At 45.2% G+C, this 17,308-nt stretch overlaps 1 protein-coding gene across 2 annotated transcripts in view; it reads left to right on the forward strand.

Annotated features, from left to right (window-relative positions):
* The window catches only part of sptb (spectrin, beta, erythrocytic), a 42,352-nt gene extending 25,123 nt beyond the window's left edge, over positions 1-17,229 (forward strand). For both annotated transcript variants that reach the window (XM_070980002.1, XM_070980001.1), the window contains 24 exons: positions 428-1,298; positions 1,519-1,656; positions 2,292-3,051; positions 3,287-3,489; positions 4,380-4,470; positions 4,877-5,023; positions 5,355-5,621; positions 6,796-7,020; positions 7,600-7,689; positions 7,820-8,110; positions 8,407-8,537; positions 8,802-9,006; positions 9,546-9,769; positions 10,043-10,193; positions 11,104-11,348; positions 12,290-12,428; positions 12,796-12,880; positions 13,909-14,105; positions 14,211-14,293; positions 14,590-14,653; positions 14,949-15,166; positions 15,772-15,945; positions 16,374-16,416; positions 16,900-17,229. In XM_070980002.1, coding sequence (XP_070836103.1) covers positions 428-1,298; positions 1,519-1,656; positions 2,292-3,051; positions 3,287-3,489; positions 4,380-4,470; positions 4,877-5,023; positions 5,355-5,621; positions 6,796-7,020; positions 7,600-7,689; positions 7,820-8,110; positions 8,407-8,537; positions 8,802-9,006; positions 9,546-9,769; positions 10,043-10,193; positions 11,104-11,348; positions 12,290-12,428; positions 12,796-12,880; positions 13,909-14,105; positions 14,211-14,293; positions 14,590-14,653; positions 14,949-15,166; positions 15,772-15,945; positions 16,374-16,416; positions 16,900-17,085 — 5,228 coding nt within the window. In that variant the 3' untranslated portion in view covers positions 17,086-17,229. The remainder of the gene's footprint in view (positions 1-427; positions 1,299-1,518; positions 1,657-2,291; positions 3,052-3,286; positions 3,490-4,379; positions 4,471-4,876; positions 5,024-5,354; positions 5,622-6,795; positions 7,021-7,599; positions 7,690-7,819; positions 8,111-8,406; positions 8,538-8,801; positions 9,007-9,545; positions 9,770-10,042; positions 10,194-11,103; positions 11,349-12,289; positions 12,429-12,795; positions 12,881-13,908; positions 14,106-14,210; positions 14,294-14,589; positions 14,654-14,948; positions 15,167-15,771; positions 15,946-16,373; positions 16,417-16,899) is intronic.
* The last annotated feature ends 79 nt before the right edge of the window (positions 17,230-17,308 follow it).

Raw genomic sequence — 17,308 nt, forward strand, 5'->3', positions numbered from 1 at the left:
GTGTCTGTAGCATTGAGTCTGGATAAAGCTGCGTGGTCTGGTCTTGTTTCATAAATCTTTGATCAGACATTTCCAATTTTTTACTTCCTCAAAGTTCATGAATTGATGCTTGTGTTAAAAGACAACATTAAACTCTATTGCATCTATGAAGTTAAGCCTGATTTGTTAAAGTACAATCAATTTTCTTTCACTTTAAACAAGCTACTAACTTTGATAAACTCATAAGAGGTTAACATTGGCTCAGTGGTTACTGCTGTAACTCTGGTTCTTCATCTGTAGAGTTTGCTCTCTCCGTGGTTGCTCTGCCCACTGCAGATATTATATTAGTAAATCAGGTGGTTTTGTTATAGATATGAACGTGAGTATCTGCATATATTCGTAATCCTATAAAGAATTAATAACAATTATATTTGGATTTTCTCCCCAGGCTACAAGCCATGTGATCCTCAGGTGATCCACGACAGGGTGCAGCACCTGGACTTGTGCTACCAGGAGCTTTGCGCCCTGGCGGCCCAGCGAAGGGCCCGCTTGGAGCAGTCCCGCCTCTTCTGGAACTTCCTGTGGGAAGTGGCGGAGCTGGAGAGCTGGATCAGAGAGAAGGAGCACATTTTCTCCTCCCTGGATTATGGCAAGGACCTGACGAGCGTGCTGGTGCTCCAGAGCAAACACAGCGCCTTCGAGGACGAGCTCGGAGCCCGCCGAGCCAACCTCAAACAGGTCGTGGCCGAAGGAGAAAAGATGATCCAGGCGAAGCACTTCGGCTCCCCGAAGGTTCAAGAATGCATGGACGACATCAGGAGGCAGTGGCAGCAGCTGGAGGAGCTGGCTGCGTTTCGGAAACAGAACCTCCAGGACACCCAGAGGTTCTTTCAGTTTCAGGGAGATGCCGATGATCTCAAGGCCTGGCTGCTGGACGCCAAGAGGCAGATGAGCAGCGATGACGTGGGCCATGACGAGTACACCACGCAGCGGCTGCTGAAGAAGCACAACGACCTGAAGAATGAAGCAATCAAGAATGGAGCCACCATAGATGCTCTATCCAAACAGGCCAATGCGCTGCCAGAGGAGCTCCAAAACACCCCTGATATCCAGAGACGTCTGAAAGACATCAAGGACCTGTACATGGAGCTCATGTCTCTGGCCGATCTGAGACAGAAGAAGCTAGACAACACTATGGCCCTGTACACCATCTTCAGTGAGACAGACGCCTGTGAGCTCTGGATGGGCCAGAAGGAGACGTGGTTGGTGGGATTAGAGGTGCCTGAGAAGCTGGAGGATCTGGAAGTGGTGCAGAATAGGTATGCAGAACAAATTAGATTATTATGCAGTCCTGGATTATCTGTAATTAATATTGTAATTGACAAAAATCTGGAAAGGACACCAAATTCATGTCCAAAAAAGGTAATTTACTCTGAAGTGGCATCATTGGTGTCCATGTGTGCTAGTATCCGTGTAAACACATGGATATGATCTATACTGTGCTGTTTTTATTTTAATTAGCACTTTTCTTGTTTCCAGGTTGAGCATTCTCGCTCAAGACATGGCAAATGTGCAGTCGAGAGTCGATGACGTCAACAAAGCTGTGAAACAGCTTGAGGACAGCAGACACCCTCGCACCAAAGAGGTCAAAGAATGTCAGACACGACTGAATAAGAGGTGCTTTGAATATATTATCTCTTTATTATATGTGTGTCGTGCATTTTAATGTTTATTTGCACGTCAGTATTTCTAATTAATCACTCTGTGTTAAACCTGAAATAAATAACAAAAATGATTCACATTTCTATGTTTTATCCGCGTCCTGAGGCGTATCAAAAGCTTTATTTTACAGGTCTGTAATTTCCAAATAATTTCCAAGAAGTGTCCTGGACAGAGGCCTGTAATTTAGCGCTAATTATAGATTGTGTTGTTGTGTTTAATTGGTGTACACTTGCAGTTATTTTGAGTTAATTGCTAGCAAGCAGGTCAGCTGGACAGGCAGAAATGTGAAATATATCTACAGGGATGCAGACAATTCAACACTTATGGACAAAAGAGTTTCTAATAAGACCATTAATTGAATTATATATTATTGAGTTTCCAGTATGAAGCACTCCTTCCAGGGAAATTAATGTTTTCTCTATGATTAGTATGACTTTACATGGTTCTTTCCAGAAAACTTCATGACTTTAAATTAAATGAAAATAACAGCGTTACCAAAAAACACATTTTGCAGGCTCATGGGAGGTATAAAACGTGCCCCTAGGACGACATTAAAGTGATTTAAACATGAATAAATAAATCTTTTTCAGGTGGGAGGCCTTCAAGGCCATGGTGGAGGAAAAGAAGAGGAAGGTGGATTCTGCTGTCAGTCTGAACAACTACGGGCTGGAGTGTGACGAGACAGACGCCTGGATCAGAGACAAGACGCGGGTGATCGAGTCCACGCAGGACTTGGGCAATGACCTGGCCGCTGTCATGACCATCCAGAGGAAACTGTTTGGCATGGAGAGAGATTTGGCCGCCATCGACACCAAGCTTACCTTCTTGAGACAAGAGGCCGACCAGCTGGCTAAAGACCACCCGGAGAACGCCGCTGACATTCTGGCCCGCAGAGCGGAGCTGGACGCGGCCTGGGACACGCTAAGAAAGACCCTCAAAGACAGAGAGGACTCTTTGGGCGAGGTCAGCAAGTTACAGACTTTCCTCCAAGACATGGACGACTTCCAGTCCTGGCTTTTCAAGACCCAGAAGGCTGTGGCGTCAGAGGAAATGCCCGCCACACTGCCGGAGGCCGAGGAGCAGCTCAGCCTCCACGACGCTGTGCGTGAAGACATAAACAACCACGAGGAGGACTATCACCGCGTGAGGGACACCGGCGCCCAGGTCATCCAGGGCCAGGAGGATGATCCTCAGTACCAGCAGCTGGAGCAGAGGCTGAAGGGGCTGGACCGGGGTTGGTATGAACTGCAGAAGATGTGGGACAGTCGTAAGACCTTCCTGGACCAGGGTCTGGGCTTCCAGCAGTTCTTGAGGGACGGCAAGGCTGTAGAGGCCATCCTCAACAACCAGGTACTGTGTGACTACACAAATAAAGGTCATGATTTGTCTGAAAATGAGTCAGCAGCTTCCACAGAGCTCAGCTTTTTAATGATGGGTTCAGTGATGCTGCAGGTATTTCAAAGAATGCGGTGTGTAAGAATGCAGCGCGGTCGGTTACCACACGTTTGTCAGATAATGCGCTCAGCTGGTTGTTTGAGCGCTGTTTCTTCTCTTCGTTGATGTTTTTTCCCTCCCCCTGTTGCAGGAGTACACCTTGGCCCACATAGACAAGCCCGACACCTTGGCCGGAGCAGAGAAAGCTCTGAAGAAGCATGAGGACTTTGTGAGCACCATGGAGGCCAACGAGGACAAGATTGACGGCGCTCTGCAGGGCGGACAGCGGCTGGTGGACAGCAACAACCTGTACTCTGGGAAGGTTCAGGACAAGATGGACTCAATCCAAGACAGGTCAGTAGTTTGGTTATTTCTCAATAGGGCGTTGACAAAAAGGCTTGTGAATAGAAGGAAATCATTGTGATTTTAACCACATTTAGTGTTGATCAGGAGCAGATTTTAACTTTTTTTTAAATCTCTTTTTCTCTCCCACAATCATTTATCATGCTGGTTCTATCCAAACCTTGAATACTCATTTATTATCTTTATTTAACAAAGATTGACAAGAATTACACCTAAGAATCATCTTAAAAGCGGTGTAACATCCTATGAAATGTTCAAACCAAACAGGTTAAAAGTGCTCTCGTCTGAATTCTACATATCGTCTCAGCTCATGCATTATTCACCGTGATCAATGATGTTTTCGTACAATCACTCCAAAGCTCGTCTCAGAAGGGCTCACCTTGTTTTGTACTGCAGTCATCGAGTATCTCCTCTTAACCAGCTTTAACGATTGGTGAATGCTTTCCAAATTTTCACTCGTAGCGGTTTGATAAATAGCGTTGGAGCCCTGGTGTGATGTAGAAGAATAGATCTGTTCAGTCTAACTCATTCTTCTCCAGCGAAACAGCTCTCTTATCACTGTATCATTAATGTCAACAAGAGGCAGTAAAGAGGGCATAGGAGCTTTTCCCATTAACTCCCACAATTCAGCTTGGGAGACAGGCGCCCGCAATAATGGATATTGATCTTTAAGTGAGAGCTATTCTTCACGGCGTAGCAGAGAAGCAGATGACTGTTTTGGGTGACCGTGTCAGGTATTTTTCTCCGTGTTCTCTCTCGTTTAACGATGCATCCTGTTATGTCACAGCGAGGGCCGTCGAATGGAAAGGTGGAGGAAGATGTGCTCAGCCCCGAGCTGCGTTTTTAACGTTTGTTCTCGGCTTTGTGTGTTTGACCTTCAGGAATGACAAGAATAAAAGGAGAGCCCAGGAGGTGTCAGAGAAGCTCAGAGACAACCGAGACCTGCAGCACTTCCTGCAGAACACTCAGGATGTGAGTTCAGCCACAGTTTACGCTTCATGTTCTTCCTGGGTAACATTAGCTTAATGATTCCCTCACTGAGACTCGACATCCGTGTTTTCCCTCGTTTTATTTCTTGACGATTGTAGACAATTTGCCAAACACACTGTTTGCTATGACACGGTGCTGCTCGATGAGGCTTTCTCAGGTTAAATTTGTATCTTCCTTATTTGGGATAGGGGTCCCATTTGGCTAATTGGTAAATGCTGTTTTCAGAAGATAAAGAAGTAAATCCTGCTCAAAGAAAGTCACCTCTGCACAAATGCAAAAACGCTGATGTTTCTATGACTTTCCCAAGTTTTGTAACCCGATGTGCCTGAGTCTCAGTAGTTGATTTGAATCTTTCGGCTAATCCCTAATGTTCCTCTCCACGCTTCAGCTGACTGTGTGGATCAACGAGAAGATGCTGACCGCTCAGGACACGTCGTATGACGAGGCCAGGAACCTCCACAGCAAGTGGCTGAAACATCAGGCGTTCATGGCTGAGCTGGCCTCCAACAAGGACTGGCTCAACAAAGTCGACCAGGTCTGTAACGCTGCGTACTGTACGTGCAGTCTTTGTATATGTATGTAGAAGTGATTTAATGTGGGGTTAAACTCATGACGACCGATCCCAAAGTCACAGAAAAAAGAGAAGTTGGAGGTGCACACGCCTCTGACATCACCCTGTTAGCTATAACCCACAACAGAGAAGAAATATTTGTACCAACTGGCCGGGTAGGTAGTCGCCCCAAATCATTCGATTGGTTACATTTATGTACTTTATGCACCTGCAACTTATGATTCTCATGACTCAGGTAATATTTATTTTATTTTGAAAAGACATTCTCCCCCTCTCTGTGTTTTTGTGGATGCAGGAGGGTCAGGAGCTCATGGAGTCCAAGCCTGAGTTTCAGCCCATCGTGCAGGAGCGTCTGGCCAAACTCCACGAGCTGTGGGACAAGCTGGAGTCGACGACCCAGGAGAAAGCCCGGCTGCTGTTTGACGCCAACCGCTCGGAGCTTTTCGACCAGAGCCTGGCCGATATCAGGAAGTCGCTCGGTGAGCTGCAGCGGGAGCTGCAGAGCGGAGACGAGGACGTCAAAGACCTGACGAGCGCCAACATCCTGCTCAAGAAGCATCAGGTCTGTCGTCGTTACACTGTGTGCTTCAGATTTGTCTGCAGCTCCTTTGGATACATACACTTCTTTAATCATATACAGTTAAATTTCACCATGGGAGTGGGCACGTTATAGATTTAGCTTTAGCTCGTGTGCTTTTTAGGATTAACTTTGAGTGAGTGAGCATCTGTGTCGGATCTGTGTTTGTGTTTACAGCTGGCAGCTGAACACAGCCAACAAAAGCCTTATAAATCTTAATGTCGAGAAAGTAGCACGTTTGTCAGGAAGAATAAGAAGAATTTCTTAGTTTGAGGCGCACAGGTCGTCTCCAGTACGTCGTGCTTTATTCATTCAGCTGCCTTACCTTCATCAGGGCCTGAGGCTGTTTGTGGTTGTTTGACAAATTTGGGCAAGTTGCTTCTTCAGAGGGACGCATTTTTGGATCTCTTAACAAGCCCATTTAAGCCCAAGAGGGTCAAATGTGAAATTAGGCTTGAAGCCATTTCTGTAGAGTTCCTGGATTATATTTCTTTCACATCAACAGTATTTCTTTGAGAACAACTGGAAGAGGAGTTGTTGGGTTATTTTTAAAAGCAGTGGGAGTGATTTAAATGCACAGTTTTTACAAAACATAATCTGAATAATTATTTTGAAAGAACAGAGAGTTTATTTATTTGTATTGAGAAGACGATTTAACATATTTTCCATTAATGTTTCATTCGGGAATGACGTAAAATGTTTGTTGTAATATGCTGTAATCATGGTTATAGATATTTATCTACAAGGGTTTCTGTACGAACTAATGAGAAGGAGATTTTTTTAGTATGTTTGAGGAAAAAGATATTTGCATATAGATGATATCTGTGGTGATACATCGATCACATGACAGATGAGTGTGTTGTATAAAAAGGAGACCAGAAACAGCCTCGGGCGCCACCCCGATGAAGGTCAGCTGGCTGAAAACATTCGCTGTTTGTGTTTTGATGGAAAGAAAAACAAGAACGCTGCTAAGTCATATTAGAGTCTGTGCTGAATTGATAAAAGTTTCATGAAATCAGCGGCTGAAAACGGCGCCTGAGCTTGGTTTCGCACATGAACGGCGAAAAACAAAGAAACTTCCGGTGGGTTTACTGATTCCTCTGATCAGGCTCCTGAAAGGCTATTCATCTTTTCCTCTAATCTTATCTCCCCGTGCCAGATGACAGAGAACCAGGTGCGTGACAGGGCACGCGAGCTGGAGGAGCTCCAGGAGGCCGTCAGGAAGCACGGCGGAGGCAGGGAGGACCAGCCGGAGCTGGAGGCCGAGCAGCAGGCCCTGCAGGGGGAGTTCCAGCAGCTCCTCACGCCACTGGCCCAGCGCAAGGGCAAGCTGGAGGCCGGCAAGGCCGTCCATCAGTTCTACAGGGACCTGGCCGACGAGCTCGTAAGCGTGGATCCAATTTCAGAGCAAAATTATAGTGTCGAAACTCCCTGTCCTCGCAAAATGATTGATAGCACAAAATTAGACGAAAGAATGCTAGTTTTTTTAACGGATTTAATGTTGGCTTTGGAATGACAGCAAGATAAAACCTTTTGGGACTTTAGAAATACTGAAGCCTGAACTTCAGAGGGTGTTTTTTCTCCCCCCCCCAAAAACGATAAATTATTAATTTGGAAATGAAGTTTTCAATTACAGTATGTGCACTTAGTATGCAAGATAGTAAGACCACCAGCTCTCTCCATGAAATTGACTCTCCAGGTGAATCTGGCTTAATCCTTTATTGGTTTCACCGCCTCAATCCACTTTAATCAGGTGGAGGAGACAGCTTAAAGAAGGATTTTACTGTTTGAGATATTGGAGACATTTTGTAAAAGGGGTAAAATTCACTATACGAAAGATGGTCTTACTATTTTTTATACTCTTGTGTATATCTGAGATCTGTAAAGCTATTTCCTAACAGAAACTAGTCTCTACTATTTTCTCATTTCAGCTCCATAATCTTCTTCTTCTTTTCTCTCTCAGCTCTGGATTGAGGAGAGGATGCCCCTCGCAATGTCACAAGAGCATGGCCACAATCTCCAAACTGTGCAAATGCTGCTGAAGAAGAACCAGGTGAGGGATTTGTCCGCAGAAAAAGAGTCATCATTCATGTCATGAATTTAAAAAAGCAGTCGCAGAGGGAGTTCAGATCACATTGTCTCTGGGGCGATGCTGCACCCTCACCGTGTCCTCTGTCCGTCAGACGCTGCAGAGGGAGATCGAGGGCCACCAGCCTCGCATCGATGAAGTGCTGGAGCGAGGCAGGAGGATGGCGGCGGCCGCCAGTGCGGAGGGCAGACCGGAGGCCGAGCGTATCGCCGACCAGCTGAAGGAGCTGGAGGAGGCGTGGGCCCGGCTGCAGGACGAGATGGCCAAGCGCAGGGAGAGGCTCAACGGCTCCAACCTGGCCCAGCAGTACTACAACGACGCGGATGAGGCCGAGGCCTGGATCGGGGAGCAGGAGCTGTACATGATCGCTGATGAAAAGGCCAAGGTGAGGAGCAGAGCGAGTAGGCGAGGACGCCAGGAAGCAGATGTCTGAGGCACAGATCGTACGCTCTGAAGCATAAGGCACATCATGTTGTGCAAATAAAGTGGCGCTGCACGCGTTGACGTGATTACATGGTCAGGGGTGTCTTCAATTAAGCTGACACCCTTTTTGTAATGGGCACCCTCTACTGAGAGCTCATTTGGAGTGTTTTGCTTTGCTTCGACGTGCCGTCTCCGGCCCCTTCGTTCACATAATTTCCTCTGACGACTCCTCGCTCTCCTCTTCTTCCGTCTCTCCAGGACGAGCAGAGTGCCATGCAGATGCTGAAGCGTCACATGATCCTTAAGCAAGCCGTGGACGACTACGCTGACTCCATTCAGAGGCTGGCCGACCGCGCCCAGAAAATGTTTGCCGAGGACCATCCCGACGGGTTTGTGCTTTCATGATTTGACGCTCACGCAGAAAGAAGTGCCTCTGAACTCCTTGTTTGGATGTTAATTCACTCATGCCGCCCAAGTCACTTGTGGTTTCGGGCGATAAGAGAGATGAGCGTGTAAAATGTGGTAATTCCTGTACTCTAATCACACGCCTCATCTTGAGTAAACCTAAATCCAATCTCTTTGCCCTTTTCTCATTTTCTCCATCCTCGCTGCATCTCATTTCCTCCCACCCTCTCCCTTTGCCTCGTGCGCAGTGAGGAGATCATCAGGCGACAGGGCCAGGTGGATAAGCAGTACGCGGGGCTGAAGGAGCTGGCGGAGGACCGCAGGAAGAAGCTGGATCACACCTTCCACCACTTCCTGCTGAGCCGAGAGGTGGAGGACCTGGAGCACGAGATTGCAGAGAGGGACGTGGTGGCCTCCTCTCAGGAGATGGGCCAGGACCTGGACCACGTCACGGTAACACATGCACACACACCGTATCATTCTTTGTAGGAATAACAGAAATTTATCAGTTATTGCAGCTGCAGGAGGAAAAGTTTCCAAGAGCTGCTGAAATGATCGTTTTTTTATGCTTTTTAAATCTATTTTTATCTATTTTATCATTTCACTCACTTGAATAGTTTAACTGTAGATTCGTAAACCTTATCAACAGCTGGCAGCTCATCCGTAAAGCACTCTGAATCTGTTTAAACAGACATGAAGCTGTCTGGGATGAGATAGGTGTGCTTACTTGCTGGAACTGTTTATGGGAACTGAGAAAGTAAAGGAGGAAATGATGAAAGCGTTTCATAAACACTGAGAGAAAACCACCAGAGGGTAGTTTGCCTGTTTTATGCACGTGCTTTCATGCTTTTGTTCTCTTGGTGTAAAGTGATCGCACATCTCTGGATGAACCCTTGAGCATTCATGAGCACTCATTGGATGATTTCTTGGGTATTTAAGTTAAAAAAGTGATCCTCTTCTCACCTGTGTGTTTTCTTTTCTTTTCCCTTCAGCTCCTGAGGGATAAGTTCAGAGAGTTTGCGCGGGAGACGGGGATGGTGGGTCAGGAGCGAGTGGACATGGTCAACCAGACGATAGACGAGCTGATCGAAGCCGGCCACACCGAGGCGGCCACCATGGCGGAGTGGAAGGACAGCATCAATGAGAGCTGGGCTGATCTGCTGGAGCTCATCGACACTCGCTCTCAGCTCCTCGCAACATCTTACGAACTGCTCAAGTAAGGAAAAGAGTATTGATGCAGCCAGACGGCCAGTTATCTGAGCTGATCGCATTAAGATTTCATGTCTAATCCTGTAATGCAGCGTAACGTGTCCAAACAAGAGTGATATCAATGCCTGCAGCAGCTAAAGACATCGAACCAGAATGCATTTGGATGCAATAACACTGCCACAAAGAATTCAACCTGAACATGACAACTTTACACAGATTGAATGCGATGATAATACAAACAGGGCCAGAGAGACAGAGAGACTGATTCCTGTTTTCAAAGGTACTTCGATGATGGGAAGGAGCTCGTGGCTCAGATCCTCGAGAAGCAGAAGGAGCTGCCTGATGATGTGGGAGAGGACTTCAGCAAAGCCGAGTCCTTCCACCGAATGCACGCCGCCTTTGAGAGAGACATCAGCGCTCTAGGCAAACAGGTACAACACATGGGATTGGCCCTTTTACTCTGAGGGAGCACAGCAGGCGGCGGCCAAGAGGCAAACTTTGATGATTCGTATCGAGAGGGAGAGAGTGCTGCGAGATTTGGGCAATTTGTGAGAAGTTTTCTTCAAGTGAGAACCCATAAGTGGGGTTGCATGAGAGGGATTATCAGCCTCTTTAATCCCACTGCTCTGGGAAGACCATCCGATAGGTCGTTTGCAGTCATGTGACGTTAAGTTCTTACTGGGCAAGTTTAGACAAAACTACGAGAGAAATGTTTTACCTGTTAACGCCAATTTAACAAGTGTTAGCCGTGTTGTTTGTAGCTGTTACTTTATATCTATCGCTATAGATCGAAAACAAGAGCAAATGTTACAGCATTTCCACCATTATCGGCTTTATTTGGCCAATTTCTTGCATCTCGTTGGTGGGTCAACACCTCAGTGTCCAGATAATATAAAAAATGTTCCCTTGTTTTTTTCTCCCAATCACATTCATTGTACGACCTCATGAAAGACCCCTGAAAGGTCTGAAGAATTAAATATTCTCAGCTTGTCTCTTCAGTTACCTTGTAAAAACTCTTCTCCCTGAATGAATGAATGAATGTGCAAATACTTTTGACTTCAGAAATTCAAACATTTGACTTCTGGACCACCTCACTGAGAAAGTCTATTCTTACTTCACGTCCTTGTGTAACAGTTACGTAAGTTGCACACTGGACCGTGATTGGCTTCCAAACAAAATGCTGCTCGTACGTCCTTGACTTAAGCTCAGATTTAAGATGAGCACAGAGAACTTTTCCTCCGTCAGCAGATTAATGACTCTGCACATACATCAGTCTATACAGTGAAGCTCCAGCATTCGTGTATTTTATGATTTACAGACTCTTGATTTTCCTTCCTCCAGGTCCAACAGTTCCAGGAGACGGCTACGCGGCTTCACGCCCAGTATGCAGGAGACAGAGCGGACAGCATCCAGGCCACAGAGCGAGAGGTGGTGGAAGCCTGGAAGGGCCTGCTGGACGCCTGCGAAGGCCGCAGGGCGCGACTGGTGGACACGGCTGAGAAGTTCCGCTTTTTCACCATGGTGCGAGACCTGATGGCCTGGATGGAGAGCATCATCCAGCAGATAGAGACTCAGGAGAAACCCAGGTGAGCACAACTTGGACAAGGACTCTCCATTCAGTGAATTCAGCTTAATGCCAGCATTGATTTCCAAACAATGCAAAAGGATGAAACCTTGTCCTCTGAGTGTTATTTTCACCTTTCATTCCCACAAGTTTCAGGCTCAAATAAATAAATTAAAACTAGGCTCACACTTTCTGTTTAGGTACACATATTCACCATTAACTAGTTGATTATGAGCATATTAGCATATTGGCTCCATGTTACTCATTATGAAGCACGTATTAACGCCTTATCAAAAATCCAATAATTCCCTCAATAACCTCCTGATTACTGCTTATTGATAGCAAGTAATGACATTTTTTATGCCTGAATTACAAGTTTAATAACGTAACCATAACTCCCAGAATAAGGCATTAATAAGTGCTTTATAATGACTAATGAATATGCTACTAATATGAAAGCAAATAAGCACCAATGCTGAATATGTGCACCTTAATACAAAGTGTGACCAAAAATTACAATATTTCACACTGTATACTGTATAATTAGAGTTTTAGACATGAGTTTTAATGAGTATTTTAATTTATTCTCACACTTACTTTCAGTCGTTGGTCCCAGTGGGTCCAAATTAGTTTGTTTGTGTTAAACAGTCTTTAAATGAAGGTCATAATTACCTTAGTTGAGGTAAATCAAGTTAATAAAGGCAGTAAGTAATTTTTCTGACTGTCTCAAAGCTATTTGATCACATGCAAAAAATCTAATTACATACATTTCTTTCAGCTTCAGTATAATATCTATTTATGAGACTGTTTATTCTTACTAGTATGAATGTATATAGTGCAATTATGGTATGTTTGTCTTAGATAAAGGAAAGCTTGCCAGAGTCTGGTCATGCAGTTTCAATCCCAACCAACAGAGGTAGATAGACTTACCTGTTATCACTCTCCTTCCCTCCTCCGCATCAGGGATGTCTCATCGGTGGAGCTCCTGCAGAAGTACCACCAGGGGATCCGCTCGGAGATTGAGGCCCGGGGAGCGAAATTCACTGATTGCATGGACCTCGGCAAGGCCCTGCTGACACGCAAGCACCGAGACTCTGCTGAGGTAAGACCTGAGCAGCACAAACGGCTTCTTTTCAGCCTCAGATGGACCTCAAATTGCTGCTTTCATTAGATTTAATTACTTTTCTGGGAGTGATTGTTCTTGTCTGGCACAATGGAACCAATTGGATCGCCTTGAAAGAAAGAAAAAAATTCCACTCATCTTACACTCATCAGGGAGACTATAAAGCAAACACTAATTAGAAATGGAAAAGCCAAAAGAATTTAAATGAGCAATTGACCCTGGCCTGAATTTAATGTGCGGTTAATTACTTCACAATACTAATTCTTAGAGGATAATAGCCAGTCTTGGGGCTGAGTTGTTTAATAATGCTGAAATGCAACTGTGACTGTATAACTGCTTGTGTCAGATTAAGGAGAAGCTGGTGCAGCTGACGGAGAAAAGGAAGGAGATGATGTTGAAGTGGGATGACAGATGGGACTGGCTCAGACTCTGTGAGTAAAACCTCACTAACTTCAAACCGAAAACCCAGTCCTGTACACACGATGACTTTATCATTCTATACTAATCTGCCAGTGTGATGTTTACACAAGATGGACAACAACATTAAAGGATGATTGTAATGAGTCTAAAAATGTCCTCACTTTCCAAAAGAAGTCCTCACTTTGCAAAAAAATGTCCTCACCTCAAAATGTCCTTACTGTCCTTCATTTAAAAAAAGATATATGAAAATATGAAAAATAAAAAATTTCCTGACTTTCCAAAAAATGTTTTCACTTTGCAAAAAGAAAGTGCTCACTTTTGAAAAAACTCATGTTAAAAAAAAATTCCTTAATTTCCAAAAAATTTACTTACTTTCCCAAAAATGTCCTTTCCCAAAAAATTCCTTATTTTCCAAAAAATTTCCTTACTTTCCAAAAATTTCCTTACTTTCCCAAAATTTCCTTACTTTCCAAAAATGTTCCTTACTTTCCCAAAAATTTCCTTACTTTCAAAAAAATTCCTTACTTTCCCAACAATGTCCTTACTTTCAAAAAAAAGTCCTTACTTTCCCAAAAATTTCCTTACTTTCAAAAAATCTCCTTACTTTCCCAACAATGTCCTTACTTTCAAAAAAGTCCTTACTTTCCCAAAAATTTCCTTACTTTCAAAAAATTTCCTTACTTTCCCCGAAATTTCCTTACAGGCCTAAAAAACTGGCCTAGTTTACCAAAAAATGTCATCACTTTGCAAAAAAATGTGGCCCATTTAAAAAAAAACAAAAAACATTAACACTAAAAATATGTTTACCTCTTCAAAATGTCTCACTTTCCAAAACATAATTCGCCTCCAACCTTAACGTAACCTAATCGTCTTCAGTCTAACTTTAATTTATTGGATAAAATACACATAAACCCCATAATGTGACTGTACGAACGGCATAGTTCAAATAATGGCTAACATTGGATTTTCTGAAATGGAAAGTTGTCTTAAAATGCTGTTGTTATTGTTTACGTCACTCTCCCGTCTTTGCTGCCTCCAGTGCTGGAGGTGTGTCAGTTTGCACGGGACGCCTCGGTGGCGGAGGCCTGGCTGATCGCTCAGGAGCCCTACGTGACCAGTAAAGACGTGGGCTACAGCGTGGACGAGGTCGAGAAACTCCTCAAGAGGCACGAAGCCTTTGAGAAATCCACCGCCACGTGGGAGGAGCGCTTCTCTGCGCTGGAGCGCCTCACGACGGTAAGACAGAGACTAAAACAGGAAAATCACAGCATGCGTTTAGCTCGTGAGCGCTGAGGATGGCGGCAGTAATGTGTCATTTAATGCTTCCACACTGAACTGCAGCTGGAGTTGTTGGAGCTGAGGAAGCAGCAGCAGGAGATGGAGCAGTTCATTAAAGACGAGCAGCGTTCAGATAAGGACAGCAGGTACGCACACACACACACAAACACACACACACACACACACACACACACACTGTACATGCACAATCATCCATAAGTAGGCACAACAACTCGAAGAAGTCAGAAAGTATTTTGAGAGAGACAACTGCAATAGTTTGTCTTTTCATGGGATTTGTTGACAATAACAAAAAAACAGAATATTGCAAGTCCTTTAAACTTCCACGCAGGCACACACAGGTCTCCCTCTCCCCTCACTCAAACACATTGTTCTTCACCCGCTGCTCTTGAAAGTCGACCCCATGCTGCCCTGTTTCCTACAGGAGAGAAGACACCGGCTTTGCTGAGGAATCCTCCCAGCGTTACACTGTTGAGGAGCAGACTCTGGTTAGTAGCTGCGCTCGCTCCGCTGCCGTCCTCTGTACTTTCTCATGTCGTGACCTCTGTTTAAGAGACTGAATCTTTGAAAAACCAGCCGCTCTGCTATGCTATGCATTTAAAAGAGGTCCTTGACTTTCTTATTCTGAAGTAAACTGCCTTTGACTGCGTTGAGAATCCTCTTTGAGCACTTGTAAAAATAATCATGGGTGCACACTCTGCTCTGCCATCCCCTCCGATCGTGCCGGTGTGTCTGGGTTCTCCGTCTCATTCTGTTTCTGTCTGGGTTCGTTTTCCCCTGCAGTCTGAGACGGCCGGTGATTCCGCACTTCCCAAAGAGTCAGAAATGAAAGAGAGCGGCTCTCTGGAGTCGGCGCCTTCCGTCTCGGGATCGACCCTGAAAGAACCGGAGAGGGCTGCCACCATGCCCATGGAGCCCCTCAGAGCCCAGGCGGTGCTGCAGGAGGGCCTGCTGGGCCGCAAGCACGACCTGGACGGCTCGGGGAAGAAGGCTTCAAACAGGTAAGCAGCAGGAAGAGGAACACGGCGCCGCTTCCGCACGTTCATTTGCTTCCAGTAATTTCTGCATGTTAGGAAACTCTATCAGCGCGCTTGAATAATTGCTTCCCCTTGTTCATCCATCACGGCGAACATCAAGTCTGCATTATTTCTCAACTTAGCTCATATATCGCGCTCAGCCTCTTTAAAATCAATCTGCGACGGCAATGCAACGAGAAAGAAAGTTCACTTTCTTTGTGATGGATTAAACAACTGGAGCAAGTTTGCAGAGTTTTCTAATTTATTTTCAGATTGGAAAGAAATGGGAGGAAGCCGATGGCTGCCTTGGATGGAAGTTAAAACAGCTGCAGCGTGCATGCATTCAAAAGATGTTAGATAACAGAAGTGGAAAACAAGGCCTACTTATGATTTATATTTCAGGAGCGAGAGCTCACAAACACACTGGTTTACCTCCATCAGCTATACCAGAAAATATAACATCCCACTGACTTCTGTTTATTCTTCTCCTTAAGTCAGTTTTCTTAATCCAGAGCAACCTGGAAATAATTAACTGATTTTGCATCATTGCCTGAAATGACTGATACCGACGCCTTTCACTTACCTCTCAGGTCATGGAACAACTTGTACTGTGTGCTGAAGCCGGGTCAGCTCGCAGCCTATAAAGACGCAAAGGGTTTTGGCCAAGGGGTGACGTATCACGGCGAGAGCCCCTTGTCCCTCGCCAACGCCAGCTGGGAGATCCTCACCAACTACAAGAAAAAGAAGCACGTCTCCAAACTACGGTGAGAATCCCGTCAGCCTTCGGGTTTCAGGAAATGTCTCACTTTTAAAGGAGTAATTCAACCTAGCCAAGAAGTAGTCCCGCTCATAACTCCCCATTAAACTGCAATCCTGGTTTCCTGTGTTAAACAGATGAGCTGTAACGTGTTAACTGCACCACATTAATGAGCTTTAGAGGTGGATTTCGTTACCTTTGACAGAGCTAGGCTAGCTGTTTCTCCCTGTGTCCATTCTACACGCTAAGCTAAGATAGTCGACTTCTGTCTCAAGCCTCAATTGGACTCACTTTGCTAATAGTTGCTACCTGCTGTCAGGCTAAAATCGGGTTTTAAATGACTAAAAATCTGTTCTTCGTTTTACTGTAATTGTCAAAATAGAGGACGACACATTGCTCGGTGATGTTTAACTCCCTTTCTTTTCCCTCTCGCAGTCTCGGAGACGGCAGTGAATATTTGTTCCAGTGTAAAGACGAGGTGAGTTTTGAACTGCCGAGAGACAAACGTTTTCCATAAATCACACGAGACTCAATGTTCTGAAGTTGTGTAATCTTTGACCCTTTGTAAAGCGGTGGTCCCGGGCTGTGATGCTGCATATGGTTCATACATTTTTCATTTTCTAAGATGGTTCGGTTTGATGCGTCTTCCCACGTCTGAGTAAAGTTATTTATGTACAGCAAGTAGCTGACATGAATGAAGTTGATCATATTTCCTTCAGTTTCACCATCATCCAGCGAGAGATTTGACCTCCAGGGATCATTAAAGTTTTACAAAATAAACAAAGTCAGAGCGAGGTTGTTTTCAGCTATTTTACCCTGATTTAGCCTCACAAACGCCACATTTAAAGCCGCCACGTCCGTTTGTCCGCTTACACAAACAGACCAGCGGACAAAAACACACACCGCTCCTCTGGAGGTGGACCTCCCTTTGTAAGCCCCCGTGGTGTTTGTTTAATTTCAGGAGGAGCTCCAGCGTTGGAGCCAAGCCATGGAGAAGGCCGTCCAGCCCCTGGCAGCGGAGGAGGCCTCGGGGGCCTCGGGGGCCAAAGCCCACAGCCTGCCCGCTCCCTCCTCCTCCTCAGCCGCCCTCCCTGAGGCCAAGAAAGACAAGGAGAAGAAGTTCAGTCGCTTTGCCAAGAAGAAGTGAAAGGACAGGAGGAGGGGGGTTGCTGAGGCAACCTGGAAAGAGGAAGTAGTATTTGTGTACACTCAGCCGGAGCGAGCTTTTTAATCACTTGATTTTTTTTATATTATTTTGCGAGGATTAACATATATTGTAGTTTAGGTTAAAGCCGTCACTCTCTTGCCTGTATTTAAGCCAGTGTATCATTGCGAAGGTCCACTATTTTTTTTCCTCTTTGTGTTCTTTT

The sequence above is a fragment of the Chaetodon trifascialis genome, chromosome 14, assembly GCF_039877785.1.
Source record: "Chaetodon trifascialis isolate fChaTrf1 chromosome 14, fChaTrf1.hap1, whole genome shotgun sequence".
Lineage (NCBI taxonomy): Eukaryota > Metazoa > Chordata > Actinopteri > Chaetodontiformes > Chaetodontidae > Chaetodon > Chaetodon trifascialis.